Source organism: Numida meleagris, chromosome 6 (assembly GCF_002078875.1).
Source record: "Numida meleagris isolate 19003 breed g44 Domestic line chromosome 6, NumMel1.0, whole genome shotgun sequence".
Taxonomy (NCBI): domain Eukaryota; kingdom Metazoa; phylum Chordata; class Aves; order Galliformes; family Numididae; genus Numida; species Numida meleagris.
In genome coordinates, this window is record NC_034414.1 from 45,484,736 (window position 1) to 45,504,461 (window position 19,726).

Below are 19,726 nucleotides of genomic sequence, written 5' to 3' on the forward strand. Positions count from 1 at the left end.
CCTGTGATGAGGAGCTGAGGACATGAGGCCATCCATTTTGGAGAAGAGGGGCAGTCCCACTGCTCCCTGAAACTCCCTGAGGAGGGGAAGCAGAGGAAGGTACAGGGCTCTGTGCCTGGGAATCAGTGGCAGGATGGGAACAGCACAGAGCTGCAAGGGGGGGCTCAGACTGGATATTTGGAAACAGTTCTTTACTGTGAGGGTGGCCAGACACTAGCATAGGATTCTTAGTGAGGTGGCTAATGCTTCATGCCTGTCGGTGTTCAAGAGGCATTTGAATAATGCCCTCATTAGTATGACTGAACATCTGGTTATCCCTGAAGTGGTCAGGCAGTTCGACCAGATGATCTTTGTAAGGTGCCTTCCAACTAAACCATGTTGTACTATTCATGACTAAGAACTAGAAACTTCAGGACTTATAGAAATATCATTCCTGAGAATGAACTTATGCCCAAGACAGAAAAAAAACAAAATGAAATGGATTTGATAAAGCTTCTTGTCAAAAGTTGACAAGGATGTATACACCAGCCTTCCCAGAGACATGACTTTGGCAAGGCCAACAGATGACTGCTTCTCATCCATTCATACATTACTGCACTTTTCTCAAAGAATTCCCAGTGCTCTACTTATCAAGAAAAGAAAAAAGTGCTAGCTCATCCAACACCACACATAGCAGTGCAACTATTCCCAACCTTGGCAAAACAGACTAGTGTAATCTATTCCCTCTAATTGGTAAATACGTCCTTGTCCCACAAAACAGCTATGAGTGTACCATCATACACTCCATCTACCAACAGCTCTTATGTTATGCCTACCTGGACAACAAGAAGTTTGTTAATCAATGATTTGCAATTCTGGGATATCTCCTGTTGCTCGGGAGTCCTGGAGGGTCAGGAATGAAAGGATTTAATACTTTTTAGTGAGGAATGATACACTGGCTTGATGCTTCTATGAAAGATTCTTGGAAGAAAAAAAATAGTCCATCACACTTCAACAAATGTAAATGTTTAAACTGTGAACTTAGTCTTTAGTTGTCTTCAAACCTGTTACCATATGTCTTTCCTTTTTGAGTGTATTTAACATTAAAATATCATGCTTACACTCCTCAAATAACCCATCTGCTGTTCCCTACTTCTCCTACTTCTAAAGCTTGTCAGCTGTTATCCATTGCAGTTCTCAATTTTCAGCATAAAATTATCAATTAAAATCATTATTTATTTTGCTTCGTTACACTAACTTAAGGCACAAAACTTATCTTTAACTGCACCAACACTTGAAATACTGACAGGAGAACCTCAAAAAGCTAGGACAAAGAAAACAGTATCATAAATATGTCACCTAGCTCTGTCTCTGTTTACTGAAAAACTACTTTTGACTAACCACAAGGTAGAACAGAGAGAAGTGTTATTTCAAGATTTCATGCTACTCAAAAAAAGCCACTAAGATTTAGGCTCCTCATAACAAGGATAAAAAGACAAGAAAGTGTCATGGAAAGGAGGTCACAAATGAGGCTCCTTGACATAGCACAGGTAACTGTTATATATGTTGCATGAAATACATAAGCTCATTATGGAGCAATGCTCACTTATAAAAAGCCAGAAATATCTTAACAACTGAAGGATTGGATTTACTTCCAAAATGCTCTCTTCCCAAGAAATACAGATACTGTTTATTTAATCAATGTGCCTCTCACCAACACTGAGCATCCAAAGCATTTTGGCTTTTCTCTGTCAGCTTTCAACAGAGTTCAAAACAGTTAACTCAGTATATTAGCTATAACACATAACCACAGCCAATTTCTGATTGGAATTCTAATATCTAGACAGTCTTGAAATAACTAAGTATAGCAGTTACCTTGCGTCTTACTAATGAACTCTAAGAGTTATATGCCCTGTTGGTTTAACTGCAAAGATGCAGTTGTTGCAAGCAGCGCTCCACAGCTGATGCTGGGGGAAATAAATGGAGGGAAGACAAGTAGCACCACTATCAATACAACTCAACAAGTACTACCTTGCATCATACTGAATACACCTTCAGACTGTAATGCACACCTCTGGGACTGCTTATATACTCAAAGAAGGCAATCATTAGATTAAAATAAATAAAATTCAAGGCAAATCCAAACAGCAAAAAAATTATTACCTACACCCTCACAGTTAACTACTTTAGTAGTCTAGCATATATTGTGGCTCCTTCTCGCCTGCTCTCATGTTTTTGTTTGTTTGTTTGTTTTCAAGAGAGTCATCTCACCAGTCTACTGTACAGTTTGATGGCTAGGACTCAGCATCATCTGTGGGTATGAATCCTGCCAAGATGAAGGAGAACCAAACTCTGCATTTCTACTGCAGGGACAAGTTGTCTAATGAAATATGGGAAAAACAGTGTAACTTCTGATGAATTCAAAGACCTTAGGACCTGACTGAGATTAACTATTTGGATTTTTTTGGTGCTGGCACCTTACTCTTACCCATCTCATCAGAGCAAGGTACTCAGTCTAGTTCACAGTAAGCTTACAGTTTACAGTAAGTTTGAATGAACATTGCTAGAGCTATTCAGAAAATATCATGTATTTTGACTATTTCTGGAAAACATTACTACATATTCACTTTTACAGGTTTATTACATTTTCCCCAATAGTTTGTTCCCTGACTCCTTAAGGTCTCAGTGCAGATCGCATGTTTATGCTGACGATATAATGGACAGAGGAAGAACGCTTAACTCTCTTTTGAAAAATAAATCTATATCTTGCTGTTAAAAGCATAGTGTGACATCTGTTCATTTCTTCCACTCCTTTATACTATGATGGGGCAGAAGTCTTTGGCTCCGAGATATTCCTTTCTATTTACTGACCTAAAGATGCATGGAGCCAGATCATTATCTAATCAAGCTATATTTGTTTAGCAAATTTCAAGCTCTATATTACAGGAAAGTAAATAATAATTTAAGATATGATGGTATGCTTCAAATACTGAACATGAGACAATTCTGGGAATATCAGTTCTAAAAGGTTAAAAACTGACAGATAACATATTTACTAAGTGACTACAACAGAAAAGTGCTTTAAAATATCAGTTTCTCAGTATGACTCAGTGTGTTCTATTACTTCCTTACATGTAGCATTTCACAAATATAGAGCATTAATAAGCTTCTGAAAATTTAGATTCTTTTCATCAAAAAGATCAAAACAGAAAGAACATACAGCTGTGAGGAGGGCAAAGGAGCGCTCAGTGAAACAATGCAAGTATACCATGCAGAGATGTGAATAACAATAAGAGAAGAAAGAAGAAACACAAACCACAAGCCTTATGTTTTACTTCAGTGTTTTCAAAGTACAGTGATTCATTACACTGTAAATCTACAAAAGTATAATTTTGCATAAAACTGTGATAATGGATACTGACTAAATACAAAGAATACCAAGAAAAGCATTGCATTTTGCAGGGATTCAGACATGACTGAAAGACAAAAGGCAAAATATGAATATATTTGAAACATTTACAAAAGCCAATGAATATCAAAGGGAAATAATCAAAAGTTTAACTAAAAATTTGCAAGCCTCAGAGGATCAAGAGGATCGCTTTTCAGTCTGTTAGGAAGTACTATAAGATCGTATTTTATACAGAAGTTGCAGTCTAAGAAAATAGGCTCAAAAATAAACGAAGCATCTGTGTTTTATATCCTATATGCACAGATATACCTGTTGACAGCTATATCAAGAGCACCAGATATTGTGTGCAAGAACAGATTGTAAATTTGAGGTCGTGCTGATAAATCCTACAAAAATAATCCAGTTACATGAAGAAGTCAACTCAAATTTATCTTGTTGACCAGATGGGGCTGGCTGCTGTCAGCATCAATTGCAGAGAGCACACAAGGAATCTCAGTCATATCCTTGACTTCTTAGGAAACAGAATCAACCGGACAGCACTAAAGAGAAGATGCTAAAAGACTGCCTAGAATTGAACCTTAAATTCTTCAGCAATTGTTATATATTTGATGGAAATTCCTATTAGAAAGATATTTCTCTCTAGTGTACCAGTAGGTTTTTAGGTAGTACACTGTTTGACCACGGTGTTCGTATCATACCAGATTAACAATTTAGAACTACTGTTATGAACTCATATCATTCACATACATATGTGCATTAACAGAAAGATCAGAACCTTAGAAAGATCAGACTCAGGGAACAGGTTTAACTAGAAAATATTGTTATAAGCAACTACAGAGAGGACATTAAGCATACTTGAAATGCCCATAAGTATGTTTTGAATGATCCTTTGTTTTCTTACTAAAACAGAAAGAACTGTAGCTTCGGAAATACTTCTTCTAGATCATTAATTATTCTGAGAGAGATAGCAGCTTGTTCTTTGCAATTTACATTGTCGCTAAGTAGCAGAAGATGAACCAAAAACAAGTAGAAGATGACAGACTACAGTGCTTTGATCACTTCTGTTTTTAACAATGGTAGGATAAAAAATTAGGTAGCTGACACTTCAATTGCCTCTTAAACCAGGATTTACTGGCAGAGATCCCTCAGAGTACAGACAGATCTAGGAGAAGAATGGCTAGATAGTTCTGAAATCATGAAGCATGTGTGGAAGCGCTTAACAAGAACACAGACAATTTATACATGTGTTGATGAAGAAGAAAATGTAAAACAACAAAAGGCTACAAAAGGCAGTTACATAGAAATGCGGGTAAGCCACGGAATTTCTGAGGAGAGTTTATATCGATAGAGATCCTGGTCAAATTTAAGAAGAAAAAGGCAGCAATACTTTATACAGACAATAAAAAGGGGTCATTCAACATCAAGGAACAGGAGGTTTGTTATTGTATTACAAGGCAGGGGGAAACAATATTGGGGAAGAAAAAGGTAAAACATAGACCAATTTCAAATCTCTCTCAAAATTAATGATATTAAGAATATAAAAAAAAATATATATGAGAGAAAGCATACAAAGGAAACATGACATTTACTCACATAAAATTTTCTGGATATTCACTCAAGGCCATATCAATGATATTCAAAGCATCATGATAGTGTTTCTGGGCTGACAGCAAAAGTGCAAGGAGATGAAGAGAGTTGGCATCGTCTCCTTGTAGTTGCAGAGCCTGACGAACATAACCCAAAGCTTCTGGTATCTGATTAAAATCAAGAAAAAGCAGAAAAAGAAAGCAAAACTATTAGAAATATTGCTTAATACTTAATTACTTAATGTTTTCACACTGATCACCAAGATACCATGTAGAATTATAAAGACACCTTTTAGAAGACTATTCAGAAGTTTAAAAATAGACTCAATTCTCAAACATGCACTGTAAAAATATATCAACTACTGAAAATAAGTTGCAAATTCCTGTTAATCCTTTAAAATGTTAACCTATATTTTTTTCAAACATTTGTTGTATTTTTATATGATTTTGAAATATTTTAATTGTAATACACTAACTAAAACATACAGCTAGACTGCCTTAGTAACTTCCCTTCCCATAGAATTTCATTATCTACTACTCAAAATAAGTAAAGTAAGTGTTAAAACCAGGAAATTTAACTGAGAAGCATCAGAAATTTGGAATTCAGAAACACAGTCATAGCTTTCTACTGAAAAACAGTATGTGATATTGAAGGGCAATCCATTTCACTCTGACTTTGCTTAATGTCTGTGCTACTCATTAGCAATGAAAAGCAGTCACCTAGATCGTGTAAACTACTATTTACATAACTACTATCCAAAATAAAATTGACATAGGAAAGACTTAGGTTATATACAAAGCAACTTTGCATTATCCAAATTCATGTGATACCTGGTAGAACGCTTACCTTCCTTATATTTAAGAGCTGCTCAAATTAGACTGAGCTCTGATTTTTTTTATTGCTTTAAAAGATTTTCCAGTTTTTGTCTTAAACACGTTTTGTAATTTTGTTCACAAACCTTCTACAAGTATTCAGAAAAGATACTCAGCAGACACTGCAGATTAAACATTATCTAGATTGTTAAAAGTTAGATTCAGTAGTCTCATTCTCTTGATAATCTGCAAGCACAGTTTACACATAATAGGGCAAAAATTTGAATTTTTTTTTTTGCTCTCTGCCCAACAATATAAAAGCTAGGGAAAAAAAAAAAAACAACTGAATTTCATATATCTTATTTCTGTTCCTAGGGCTGGAAATACTGTGGCAGAAGTCTGGAGAAGTATACAAAACCAAAGTTGTTCAGAGAGAATATTTCCTTTCAAAAGAAAAATATAAATATGTATATATACATATATATGTATATATGCACAAAGAAAACCAGGATTTTATTGAAAAAAATAATGACAGGCTGCACTTTCAAAAGAGAACTAACCTGTCTGGATATGGCAAGCTGCAGTGCCAAGTAAAATGCTGCCAGATGATCTGTTGGAGACAAACTGTGAGCCCTGAAAATAACAAAGAAACAAAGCAGTAATTCTTTTCTCCTATTAATATAGGTTAGAGATACATGCATGTTGTATAGATGTGCTTTCAAAGACAAGAATGATCTAATCTACATGAGAATTACTCAAGCATTTGCATCAACACTGGCCAGGATGGTTCTGAAGCACAGAACTTGAAGACCAAGAGTAGTAAAGTAGATCTGAATTTTATTTCTTTAAACTCCTGAAGTTTAAGGATATTTTCAGCATACTAAGCCTCCTAGGAAGCTAGCTGCTTCCTGGCTTTGATTTTCTTTGACACTAAATTTAAAAGAGTACCTTGCTATGCAGCAATGTAAAAGAAACCTATGTGGGATGATTCATCATGTACCTATGTTTGAAGGTGAAGATGAAGAAAGCTATGCTGATGATCGTTTTATAAATACAACACTTGTCCACAAAAAGCTTTTGTTGAGCTTCCCGATAACAGCAGTGTTTCTACACTTACTCATTCCCAAGGTATTGGTAATTACTGTTGTGGCAAGTGACCGCAATTACCAAAAGAAAGAAATAATATTTTTCCAAATGTTTTGAAGTTTTCTTATTTTGTTTTAATTTTTTTTTTCAACTTTTAGGTCGAAATTGTCTTGTTCGTATTGACACAAATCCCACAGAAAATGATCTTGTAACCCATTCTATTTTCAATTGTAGTACAACCATTCCCCTGCAAGATAAGGTATACGCGTTTGAGTGCTGGTATGCATTTTTTGTTTTTCCTTGTGGTCGGAGTCAGGGAGCTTTAACAGAGACAAAACAATTGATGACTGTATCTCAAAATGGTGTGTAGTAAACACTGGGCAGCAAGACTGGAACTACTTTTCATTTATATTCAATGCATTCTTATAATGTAGGCTCAGGTAGAACTAGCATGTGTAATAATCATCTTCAGAATGTCTCATCAGTTGTCTTTGTATAGAGGGAACAAAATCCTTTACAATACATTACAATCACAAACGGAACCTTCTGCTTCTGAACTGTGCAATTCTCTGTCTTCCCAAGTCCAAGGAGATAACTCCATTAGCTTAGCAACTATGTCAACAAATATCAAAGTAATTTAACTTATTAGGGGACTCTTTCGTATTTTATTGAATGTTTCTCTAACCAGTGGTTGTTGTTGCAGTTTCTTTTTTGGTTTGTTTTCTTTTTTAATTCAAGAATCAATCAAGATGAAGTGACTCTGAAAAGAAGAGATTGTATCTTGAAGAGAACTAATTCAGTCACCAAGCTTCAGCTAGTGACAGAATAAAGCTGTTACTATCTATCATAAATTTGGTGAGTTCCGTGAAACTTCAGTTCACACCATCCATAGGAAAAGCACTGAAAGTCTTCCAAAAGAAGTCAGTGAAACAAACACCCCCTCATCAGTGCATAAAGACAGCAAAAAGAGCCTTCTCAAATGGCCAGTGTCAAAAATTGATGGGCTTGAAAACTGGAATTAAAAAAGTTTCCTCCACAAACCCGTATTTCTTCAGGAATAGGTCCTTTAGGTAAGCAATTCTAGGCAAACAAACAAAACAAAACAAAACAAAACCCAACACCACAAAAATGAAATAAACAAAATCAACACTTTTGACAAATCAAAATCCCAGGTACAATTGCTTATTCTGTAAACCGTGTAGGAGATGAATGGAGAATTTCAATTTCCATCTCCTGAAAAAAAAAATATTCTTTATTTAAAGAAGTGTGAGAGAAAATGGGCATGACTCTGGTAAGCAGAGCAGAATTTATTCTGAGCGGTAACAAATTTTCAGTAACATCCTCTACCTAAATCATCAACACAAGCTACTAGCAACACCATGAACCATGCTGAAGCATGTTTCCAGTACAGCAGATTTATTCGTCTCTCTACAAACACAAGTGGGGAAATGCAAAACTACCACCTCTCAAAATGTACTTTGTCCCTTCTCATAGAAGATAAGAGATTTTTAAGACACAGGAACTCCATTCTCTTCAAGAGTCAAACCTTTCTATTTAATATCGTGTGTGGAATGTGAGCTACTCAAACCAGCAATATCACTAGCATGAACATCAACAATTCACTACAGTTTTCAACAAATACACCTTGTGCATTACTAAAACCTCCAAAAGATACTTTAATTAAAAGTCTACGTAAGAAAGGCCAGCAGAAAGGATGAATATATAACTGAATGCCTCATACTGAAATAACGTGTACTTAAATAATACTAAACAGTGTTTCTGGGAGTTGTATGAACTGAAAAAAAGTACAAAAAACCAATCCAAACAAACACAAATATGCAGAGAAAGCAGATGTTATTGATCCCCATGTTCCTAAAACTTTCCTGTACATAAATTTCTTCTAATTAGAATATTTCAAAGATCCATTTGACTCCAAACTGAAAATTACACTCAATCTAAATAGCTAGAGAACATACTTAGTGGTTAACTGAAGAGAAGCTAGATATGCTTTCAGATTTCAGCTGGTACCTCCAGGAAGTCTTAGAAACCAAAGAGTTAAGAAGGAATCAATAAGCTCTTTGTTCAGCTGTGGAGACTGGAAGATAAAAAGTGGTGTATTCACATGTTGCAGCACTTCTACTGGTTATGTCATCACAATTTGTTTCTTCTATAGCTAGACTATTCATCTGTTTATCAGTTGTAGAGTTCAAACTGTTGATATTCAACTGTTGTCATATCCAACAGCACTACTTCTGTGTAAAGCACTTGGAAGATGGGTGCATTTGCAATGTCATTACTTACGCTATTAAATCTCCACGTAAAAAATAATTTTCTTTTCTTAGCTTACTACTTGCACTTCACATCTCATCCACAGCAGCAGGGCATCGATCATCATTCTACCTCTACAGACATGAATTTCAAAAACCTGCTATATAATCTAATCATAAACTGCCTCTTCTAGAAACATTCACATTGAACGATGACTTAAAACTTTGCATCATACCATTTTTCCCTTCTAGATCAGAACAGAATACTCCTTTAAGCAAATACTTTATACTAGAGAGCCATACAAGTGTCTTTGAAATGAAATAAAAGGAAATCCTTATGAATCAATTTAGATATTTCTGGCAGAAAATGATGTAGTGAATGTTAAAGAAATATGTTCTGTACTCATGAAGACAAACTCCCAGAGGTGAAAACCTCATTCCATAGTCTTTTACAAGTCCCTCTCTAACACATAATAAAGCTTTTCTCTACATATACAGAATGAAATGAGAAGATTAACACCCACTCACCTCTGAAATGCAAGAAGAGCCTTTCTTTGCAAGACCTCTTGCATCCCTCGCAAAGATGCTGAAAAGGATATATTTAATCAGTGCTGTGCGAGACCAAGAGTTTACATTCCACATGCTTACCGAAGTAGCGATAATAGATGGACTGAGAAAAATGGTTGCACACAGAAGCTTAATATTAAGTTTAGCACAGTGCTAGGTATCCTTCTTTAAGTGACATGGGAACTTCCAGATGCGTTTATTCTTAATCTTACCATCAGTAGCCTGCAGACTGTAAGTCAGTCCAAGTGCCAAGTATCCCTTCGCTTTGAACTCAGATGTTTTGTCTCCAAGATCAACAACTGTTTTGGCAAATCTTTCTGCTTCTTCCAACTGAAAATATTATAAAACATCCATGTAAGTCTAAAACTAGCTAAAGATTACATAATGAGAAGAATGCACAGAATGTTTCTTATGCTCACCAAGAATGTTGCAATCTCAGTCATAATCAGTGTAAAGACTATTTTCCTCTTCGTTAAACTTACTTTTCTTGCTAAATTCACAATACAGAATGCAGATTTAAGAATGCTGAAACACTCACTCTCATGGTTGAAACTAACACTGGTACAGAATGCCCAGACACTGTGTTTTCACCTTTTAAAAAATAAAATGGCATTTCTGTTCTATATATGCCATCTACAATTTTAGCACTCTGTATTCAATGAGAGTTTTTTACTCTACCAACCATTTTTTTTGTAAACGAAAATAAATTACAAAAGCCGTGGTCCCAACGGCTCCCCGTGCAAATCATGAAGATCCCCGCATCACATACAGTATTGCTGAATGTATTCAAACTCATAAATAAACATGTAAATGACTGGGGCTTTACCTGCATACCCAGGCTACCATGCTATTCAACAGTCTTTAGAGGAAAAAAAAAAGTTTGAATCTATTCCAGTAAATGTAAACGCTATAGTACATCAAGCTCCATATGGAGTCAATCCATAGGAAAAAAAAAAATCAAAGAACTAGGATCTATGTTAATTACCTAAGATTGTACTTTTGTCAGCCTGAACAAGACACATATCAACTACTGTGCTATTTTCTCAGCTTCTCATTGTGACCTTTCTTTTTTCTTCTCATCCTTTCTGAAATATTATTCTGAAAGTTACACGTGTATCTTGAAATACCACATCTTCATTCACCTGAATGTTTTTCATACAGATACACTAATTTCAAGGCTATCTAAAACACAGGTAACACTTTTTAAAAAGACACTGCGCCCCTTCCAAGAACTCATAAACGCCAGCTATCTCCAAACATAGTATTCAACAGTAGAGTTTCATGAAAAGTGAGAGATTTGCCCCGTTCACTTCCCAAGATAGTTACTTTCCTCTTCCACAGTAGAAACAGAATTCAGTTAAATTTTTAATCTCTGTATGCCAACAACATTTCAATTTATAATTCACTTTAGATGTGTCTTAGATCAGTATCAAGATATGCTATGTAGACAAACATAATCATTGCTGACAAGTATTTTAAAGCCATACGAACAGGGATGCACATGCGCACACACTTATCTGCAATGTATTTTCAGTGATTATCTAGTGCATGTAATCACTGTGCAGAAGTATCTGCTACATCTCTAATCAAAGATTCTGTTGCACTTTAATGTCAGCTCTTGCTGAAAAAACAAACAGGGGCAAAACTTACCCAGTGGAGAGATCCCATACAGAGCTTTGCAGCAAGGAGTGGAATAGTTGCATCATCTGGTTTCAAGCGTATACATTCCTTCAAGACTTTAACAGCTCGAGCAGACTGTTAAAAACATTTTTCACTGAAATTACTAGAAGCATAAATATGTTTCACAGATATAAGATTCCTATTTCCAATATTGTCTTTATTTTTCCTGTATGCAAAGGAGCCATTACCAAACATTTTGCTGAAAATGTGTCACAACTCATGCAAGTGAAACACATAACTATAATCACTACTGTAGCTATTTTCCTCTATGAAATATGATTAAGCGTTCTAGGAGAAATATTGTCTCAGAATGTAATTTCAGTGGGTGCATTTAAAACTTCGCTAGGCCTGGGAGCTCACAACATTTCAGCAAGGCAAATGAAAAAGCCAGAATGGGGGCAGTCATATGAACAAGCAGTGTTTCAGTGCTTTTTGGGAGTTAAGGCAGCACTTAAGAATAGATGTGGTGCAAGACTTCATAACAGACTGTCATTGCTCCTCTTTTTTGATTTATTTTCCTCTAACCAATCATAGTTCAAAAGAGAATTCTAAGTGAACAGAGAATGGCAAGAATAATTAATCAAAAGGAACTGAAAATGGAAAATTGCATCTGATAACATAAGCTGCTAGGTTTAAGAATTAAAATAATTTATCCCATTTTACTTGCATAGGATACACTGTCTGAAACACAATAAAAAAAAGAAAAGAAAGACAAATTCACAAAGGAAAAAGAACAAGAGCATCATGAATCAGGAAACATCTGTATCTAGGCATAAACTTTGTTCATCAAAACAGCACTTGAACAAAGACGTTACTGGAAAATGTGATCTGCTATAATTCACTACTATGCTTGTTTAACTTAGCTTAAGCTTGTTGTCAAGACAGTTCTGATCATCAGCTTTCAGTCTTCATAAGTTAGAAATTATTGAAAGGATTTTTACATTCTTTCTATAGCACTAGGCATAAATTCACAGATACAGTGTGGTTAGTTTATTTAAGGAAGGAATTATTTTCAAAAACACTGCAGATGAAAAAATTAAGCAAGTGCCACATATTGTTATCAAAAGTAATTAAAAAAAAATTACATCAAAAAATTAAGACTTACTTTTCCTGCTGCCATCAAGGACAATGCAAATTGATACCAGAGATGGAATTCTTCAAATGCAAACTTCATGGCTCTTTCTAAACACTGGTTTTGAGGGGAACATTGTTCATTAAGGGCATATTCTTTGATTATTAAGATATAGTAGTATAAAATTTCTCATAGATAAACACCTAAACCCCATGTAATAAAAAATTTGAATTATTTAAACAAGTGAAAACAGCTGACAGATTGCATATGGAAGAAAACAAACGAACTTGAACAAAAAAATTTATTTCCCATATGGTATATTTAAATATACCTATCAGTACTATCTTATTTAGACTGAGAGAAAGAATGAGAGATTTCAGTCAGTTTACTTGTAAATGAAGGTATTAGGAGCAAAAGCTCCAAGAGGCAAGAGAAGTATTAAGTGAAAAGTAAAACTGTACATGGACACATACTGCAAATTGTGAACACTTGTCTAGCAGTGGCACCATATGTACTTAATAGTACTACTAAAAAGATGGGGGAAGGTTCACCTAAGAATATTATTTCTAAGAATTTTACTTATAACACTAAATATTCTGCTGATTTTATTTAATATCTGACTGCTGAAAGGAAGCTCATTATTACTGTACTAAGATTAAATATATATTACATTAGCATTACATTTTAACTCCGAATGTTTCATATCTGCTGCTATCAGTAAGAACTGTTTCATTTTGCTACACTCAGTTTAACTAATCAGATCAGGTCCAAAGAGTTGAAAGGTTGAATATTTCTCTGGATTAAACTGTTTTAGCAATGAACTTTCTAGTCTGCAAAGTCCAATTAATGAAGCAGCTTTTCTGCTCTGATAGTTATAATGTATATGTTCAGCAATATATTCAGCAATACCATGAATTATTTTCTGCATTCAAACTCAGAAAGCACAGACAGGTGGGTAGTGTGTTGCTACATAACAACAACAGCTGAAGCTGAGAATGAAAAACATAAGAAAATAAAGCCATTACTCACTATGTGTAACTAATGTCAGCAAGTATTTTTCCTACTATACAGCGTTCAGCATCAAGACTATTTCTAAACAGAATTTTTATTAAATGATTACACAGGAGCTGAAGTTTCCTAAAACAAACCCCTTCTAAGTTTTGCAAAAAGCTCAACATTAGTGTGTATGTGTATTAAGTTAAATATCTATTAAGACCACACGTCTTATTTCCCCATTCATTTTTTTTTTCCCCAACACTGGAAGTAAAAAGATCAGAGCAGAAATCAAATAAGTTGTGTGAGAATTCATTTCATATTACTTTGGAAAGTAGAGAGAAGTTCACAGAGATGTCTAGGTGAGGCACAATCCACCACCTCCACACACGGAACTGGCACAAAACAACAGTTGCTAAACCTGTCTCAATCTCCACTGATTAGTACAACTGTAGTCCTCATCTGAGCACTTCTAAATGAAGAAGGATGATTTCAAGCTTATGTTTTTCAAATACACATTTTTTTTTGCTTAATTGAAAATTGATTTCCCATTTTAACTGACAGACGATACAGAAGTTGTAGAATTTTATAATAACAAAATAATAAAAACAAAGTACAAGAACACAGAACACAAAGGTCTTCCATTGCAGAGAATTCTAGAAGGACTGTGTTTCAATATGCTAATTAATGACCTATGTACTGCTCTTTGCCATCCAGCCTCCAAGTCACTGCTGTTCTGAAACATTCTCACACGAGTGAGACACGACCCCGAGAAAGTGAGAGCGGATACTGACATGCCGGACAGGAGTGTCCTGCTAACACCACTTGGCAATTCAGGCACGTACTTGTCTTTGACTACAAAAATAGTGTGGCAGTTAAAAAAACAAGTACTTCAACTGACTGTATTTTACTGTGCTTAACATCCATTCTGGAATTATTAACACAACTTCATTTAGAAACAATTCTGCTGGATGATACTAAGAATGAGAGGGTATTTCATCACAGACAACACCTGAACACCCAAGGCCTCTATCTTTGCTTTTCCGAGTTTGCCTTAGAAACACATTTAACCCTCTATCGTCAACTGTTTTCTTTTCTTTTCTTTAGTGAACTTGAGCAAAAGGAAGAGGGCAACAATGACAAGGAGGAAGTGAGGAAGAACCACATGAAATAGAGAATTCTGCCTCCCGTTTCTCTGATTTATGGTGCTTCTTGACTGATCTTAGAGCTCTGAAGGAACTTCCAGTAAATGGAAATTAAAGAATTGGTTTAATCTAATATTTAGGTTGTGCTCATGTTGAAATATGCTAGTCAACACTTGGAAAATTTAAATAATGCTCAATTTGAATAATAATAATAAACTATCTATGATAATTAAAGCCAAAATCAAATCAATGATTCTGTCCACTACGTAAACAAATCAGATGAGAATTATTAATGCTTTGGAAGAAATGGCTGCAAAGCACTGTGAACTATGGATACTGATCCTGAGTCTGGTCACTTAGGGAAAAAAGATACATTTTTTTCCTTAACAGTTTTGTCCCTCCCTTTTAGACTTATGCATACTTCATAAAGGTAAGAAGTCAGTAGGAGACAGAGACCTATAAAAGTTCCTTGTTTGATAACGAAAACAGAAAACACAACAGTTCTGGACATCAGAGAATCCACATAGGGGATAGCTCTTACAAAACTCCCAGCTATAGGAAAATATCATAGATATACTTCCATCTAAGTCTAAAATAAATTGGGATTCATGAATTCCAGGAAACCACCATTAGTTTTGATACCTTTGCGTTAGGAAGAGTCTGCGTTGCTAGCAAGAATCTGCCATGTTAGGAAAGTCACAAAAAAGGAAAGCATCATATACCAACATATGAAAGGGGTTTTCAAAATGGCTCTAGCAAACACTGCCTCAGAGACTTTACTTTGACAGAAGTACAGTAGCACTGCGTAAGAAGAAAATGTTTGAAACTAAAAGGTTGGTTATATACTTGACTCTATTCAGAGTAAAATTTTGCAGGATATGTGGTCTTTTCCTCATTATTTCACAAAACTAGTGGTACAGGGGTAAAGGGTGTATGTACCATATACATATTACATTTATGTAGGTGACTTATCCAGCAACACGAAAACCTTGTAAACAGGGCACTTCTGAACCAAGAATCCCAAATTTAAAGAAACTGACTTCATGAAGGAGTGAATAAGAAATACATAACAAGCCATACTACCACGGAAAACTGAAAGTTAAGACAGTTTTCAAGAAAATGGCAACCAACTTAAGTAGTTGAACATTCAGCATAATCCCTCTCCTGAAAGGCAGAAACGTAGCTGTTGATATTGCCTTATAAATAATCACAAATCACTATATAGACAGGTAACGTTGAAAGCATTACTGAATTTTGTTTTTCAGCTTTATGGTCTCCTCCTAAAAAGAACATGCTTGAAGCTAGGCATTTGAAAGATGAGTATCTAGGAAAATTTCTGGTCTGGAAAATTTCTTCCCTAGTAGGACATTGATAAGCTCAACGTGTCATATCCTAAGAAGCTTAAAAAACAATCTGATGACAGCCAGAGTTCCTGTGTTTAAGAAGAGATTTATGACAGCAGAAAGTTCTTTGATCTACTTAAAAAATCCATAAGGAATTGAAAGCCTGTTGTGTTCAAACTCCATAAAGAAATAACACCTCCTCAACTATGAACATGACTCAGCTTTAGAATAGAATAACTTGTAAGAATAACACAGATGTGACAAATATTTGATCACTTAATGTTCTTACATTGTATCTTTTTTCTATAAGTAATCAACTATAACTTAACCAGAGGGTAACAAGATACTAGAACTGGTCAGTTTCCACAGTTAGAGAGACCAATGGTGTTTTCTGACGTGGAGCTGCAACTGTTCCGCTAGAACAATCATTATTAACTCATGGAGAATAAACCTGGCAAAAAAATTACATTCCTGTTACATAACTTAGCAATGTTATGTTAACACTCCCGAATTTGTGTTTATTGTAATACTTATAAAAGGTTCAGACTATGGGTCACAGGATCTAAGGGCAGTCACCCTCCAACTACTCACTGAGCTGTAACAGCCTCTTAAAGGTTATGTTTTCTTTGTTCTTTGGATGACAAGAACTGGAATAAATTAGGTGTTCTAACCATTCCCTGACAAGTTCCTGCTGGAGAGTATCTGTATGCAAAATAAGAACTGCCACTTGGACTAGGTCTTCATAATGTGATTATGTTCTATTGTAGGATCAGAGCCTTTGTGAACTTTCATATTCCTTAGTTTCACAAAAGAACTTCTATTGTACTAATGCACAACGTGCAACTATAAAATGCTTTCAAGAGGAAGAATACTCAAATTCAGAACTTGACATCATAGTAGATGCAGATTTAAGAGTCACTATCAACATACATCAGAAAAAAACATTTATGATTAAAATTTTCATTACTAAAAAAAATTCTTATCCTATTAAAATAATCCTTTATTAAAGTGAACAGATATGATTTCTCAGCAAATCAATTCTTGAATATGCCTGCTTACCACACACACTGAAGTGTTCCTTCTGGATACCACTAACTAATCTTGGTCAGTGACAGCATTCTGCTGATGGGTGAGCATTGTTTTCAGCAGCAGAAGCTCTGCTCTGCACAAAGAGTGGCTGGGCAGGTTGTTTCTCAGGTATAAAACTTTTAAAAATACTTGGAAATTTCCTAAAGTATTAAGTTGCCACAGTCTAACAGACACAAGACATTTGAGGAAGAGAATGCACTTTCATACTGACCTAAAAAAGTAATACATCCCCCTTTATTAATTTCAAAATCATTTTACAAATTATTAGGAAGTTGGAACACTCCAAATTTTATGAGATGTACAAGTAAGTCTTGTTTTGAAAGAAAACCTCACAAATACTTTTCTAGATATTAATACTGGTGACCTATCCACTAGAAAATGAGGTGAGAAAAAACCTCCTACCAGTAATACATAGATCTTATTACAAACACACATTAAAAAGATTTATGGCAAATATCTAAGTAAGCACAGTTTAAAAATTAAGTTTGGTATCTTCTAAACTTTGAAAAGGAATTCAAAATAAGAAGCAACTAAATCCTCCAGGCCAAGAGAAATGGAATAACCGAAAGGCAAAGGTCTATGAACATTGTTTTCCTTGTAGCACTGTTAGCTGAGCTAATGTGCATCTTTTTAAGCAGATCCATGTCTCTCCACCTAAAAAGCATGTGAACTGCTGTGCCATTAAACATTTCTCTCAACTTTCACAATGTCCGTGCTTGAGCACCTTGTGAAAATTCAGACAGAAAAATATTCTGGGGTGGAAATTACCCATTATTTATACAATAGTCAGAATGACAGAATGCTATATTTGTTTAGCCCTAAAGTACTAATACAATTAACACAATTAACAGAAAAAAAAACAAAGACAGTTCAGTATTCACTGTGATGAACAAACCTCTGAGAGCATTTCATATTGGCCTCTTCTTCCCAAGGCTATAGTAAGTAAATCATATACTACAGATGCACTTTGCAAACTGATGATACGGTCATTTTTGTGTTCTGGTATTCTGCTTAGTACAGCATCACGGTTAGCCTGAAACATAACAACAAAAAGAAATCAAGTCAGACATTGAATTCAACCTGTATTCTTGCTCAAGTAACTACTATTATAATCAGATTAACAGTCAACATTTGGCATAGGTGATACAGAGAGACAGTACCTATTACTGATTTATAGACAGCCTCAATCACCAGTTACATTAGCTGAAAGATTTGTGTTTCTATATAGATTTATTTAAATTACTTGATTCTAATTACATCAATTAGCTAACTTATACAATTATGAGAGTTCTGGGAAACCAAATATGGTATGTTTTAAAATATAATTTACATTAAGCTTCTAAAATTTATTTTTTTTGTAGGCAAGTAAAACATGAGAAGGATCATCAAATCTTCTATTCCACCTTTTTTTGAAATAAAGCAATCCATTTCTTTTGTCTTCATAACATTGTGACACTACCTTCTCTCTTGCCCAGGTTACCTGCCCAGGATAACCACGCAATCACCGTCAGGAATTATTAAGTGAAATGAAAACTGACCCTTGTTCCAAGCACAGGTTCAGACTCATCTCTTGTTTGCAGTAAAGCTTTTTTACTTTCAAGACTTCTGTGAAACGCACACAGCAAGCCTAAGAGCCTTGCTTTTCCTTTTCAGAAGGGCATAAGTTAAACTAGAGTAGGTTAAATGAATTGAGCATATTCAGAAAGGAATCCTGCTAAAGAGCAAAAAATAAAATTCAAGTCTCCTAGGAGCTATGGCTCAATTGCTCAGTATTTCTCCAACTGCTATCTTTTCTCTTCCCTTCTCTTCTTTCTTCTACAGCTAACAGATTACCGTATTTGCAAGAGTACTTCCTTACATATCAGTGCTAAGAAGTAAAAAAATTCCTTAACATAATGCTTTTTAACTCCTCTTTCAAGTAACTTACAGCCTTTCCTTTGTGAATTAGAACTGTCTGAATCAAATGCTTATCATGGTAGAACATTACACTCTTAGCAAGCTTTCAGTAATTTTTTTCTTGACAAGTAGCTATTGCAAGTTATCTGAGGCAAAAGTGTTGACCTTAAAAATATTAATAACTTCAAACTTGTATTTGTGAGAGCTGTTTTCTGAGAGTTAAGAGCTCTTAGTTGGGTTTCACTGTATGCTAACTATGTCTAGCTATAGTACTTTTTTTATGCTGTCCTAGTGGAACTGCTTCTGCTTCACGCCATGACCACTATTCACATTAGAATTCTTCTTTATGTTGTCATAAGCTGCTCAGGCACCTTAAAGAGGCACACATCCCCTTTCAGATGCAGCAAAAGCAACACGTGGTATATGGAAATGTTTGCTCAGTCTAGTTTTCTAGTGATAGATTCTGTCATGAACATTGCAATACAGCTCACTAGGAATAAGGATAGTAACTTGCACTACCATTCAAGTGTTAGCAACTATAAGAGAGTTCAAATAGGACAACATTCAAGACACTGTTCTCATCTTACTTAGCTAACAGACCAGAAATTATGCCAGAGTCTCACCTAGAGAACTTAAAGACTACGTGCCATTAGTGTTCAGTGAGATAGACTAATATACAATGCCTGGGATTCCAGAGGTTCCACCCCTCCAGCTAGAAACTCAGCAAAGGTCTGAGATTAAGCTTTTCATTTCTGTTATTTGAGAATATGTATTATAGAACTGACCTGGTATGAGAATGTC

The 19,726-nt window shown here is 35.1% G+C and overlaps 1 protein-coding gene across 3 annotated transcripts in view; it reads right to left on the bottom strand.

Moving 5' to 3' along the window:
• TTC7B (tetratricopeptide repeat domain 7B) overlaps positions 1 to 19,726 on the bottom strand; it is a 127,968-nt gene that overhangs the window by 55,564 nt on the left and 52,678 nt on the right. For all 3 annotated transcript variants that reach the window (XR_002440305.1, XM_021402002.1, XM_021402004.1), the window contains 7 exons: positions 17,925 to 18,062; positions 12,493 to 12,576; positions 11,358 to 11,462; positions 9,920 to 10,037; positions 9,669 to 9,726; positions 6,348 to 6,420; positions 4,982 to 5,142 (listed from right to left, as the gene is read on the bottom strand). Coding sequence is in view for 2 of the 3 variants with exons in the window: in XM_021402002.1 (XP_021257677.1) it covers positions 4,982 to 5,142; positions 6,348 to 6,420; positions 9,669 to 9,726; positions 9,920 to 10,037; positions 11,358 to 11,462; positions 12,493 to 12,576; positions 17,925 to 18,062 (737 nt within the window). In the remaining variant the exon portion in view is untranslated. The remainder of the gene's footprint in view (positions 1 to 4,981; positions 5,143 to 6,347; positions 6,421 to 9,668; positions 9,727 to 9,919; positions 10,038 to 11,357; positions 11,463 to 12,492; positions 12,577 to 17,924; positions 18,063 to 19,726) is intronic.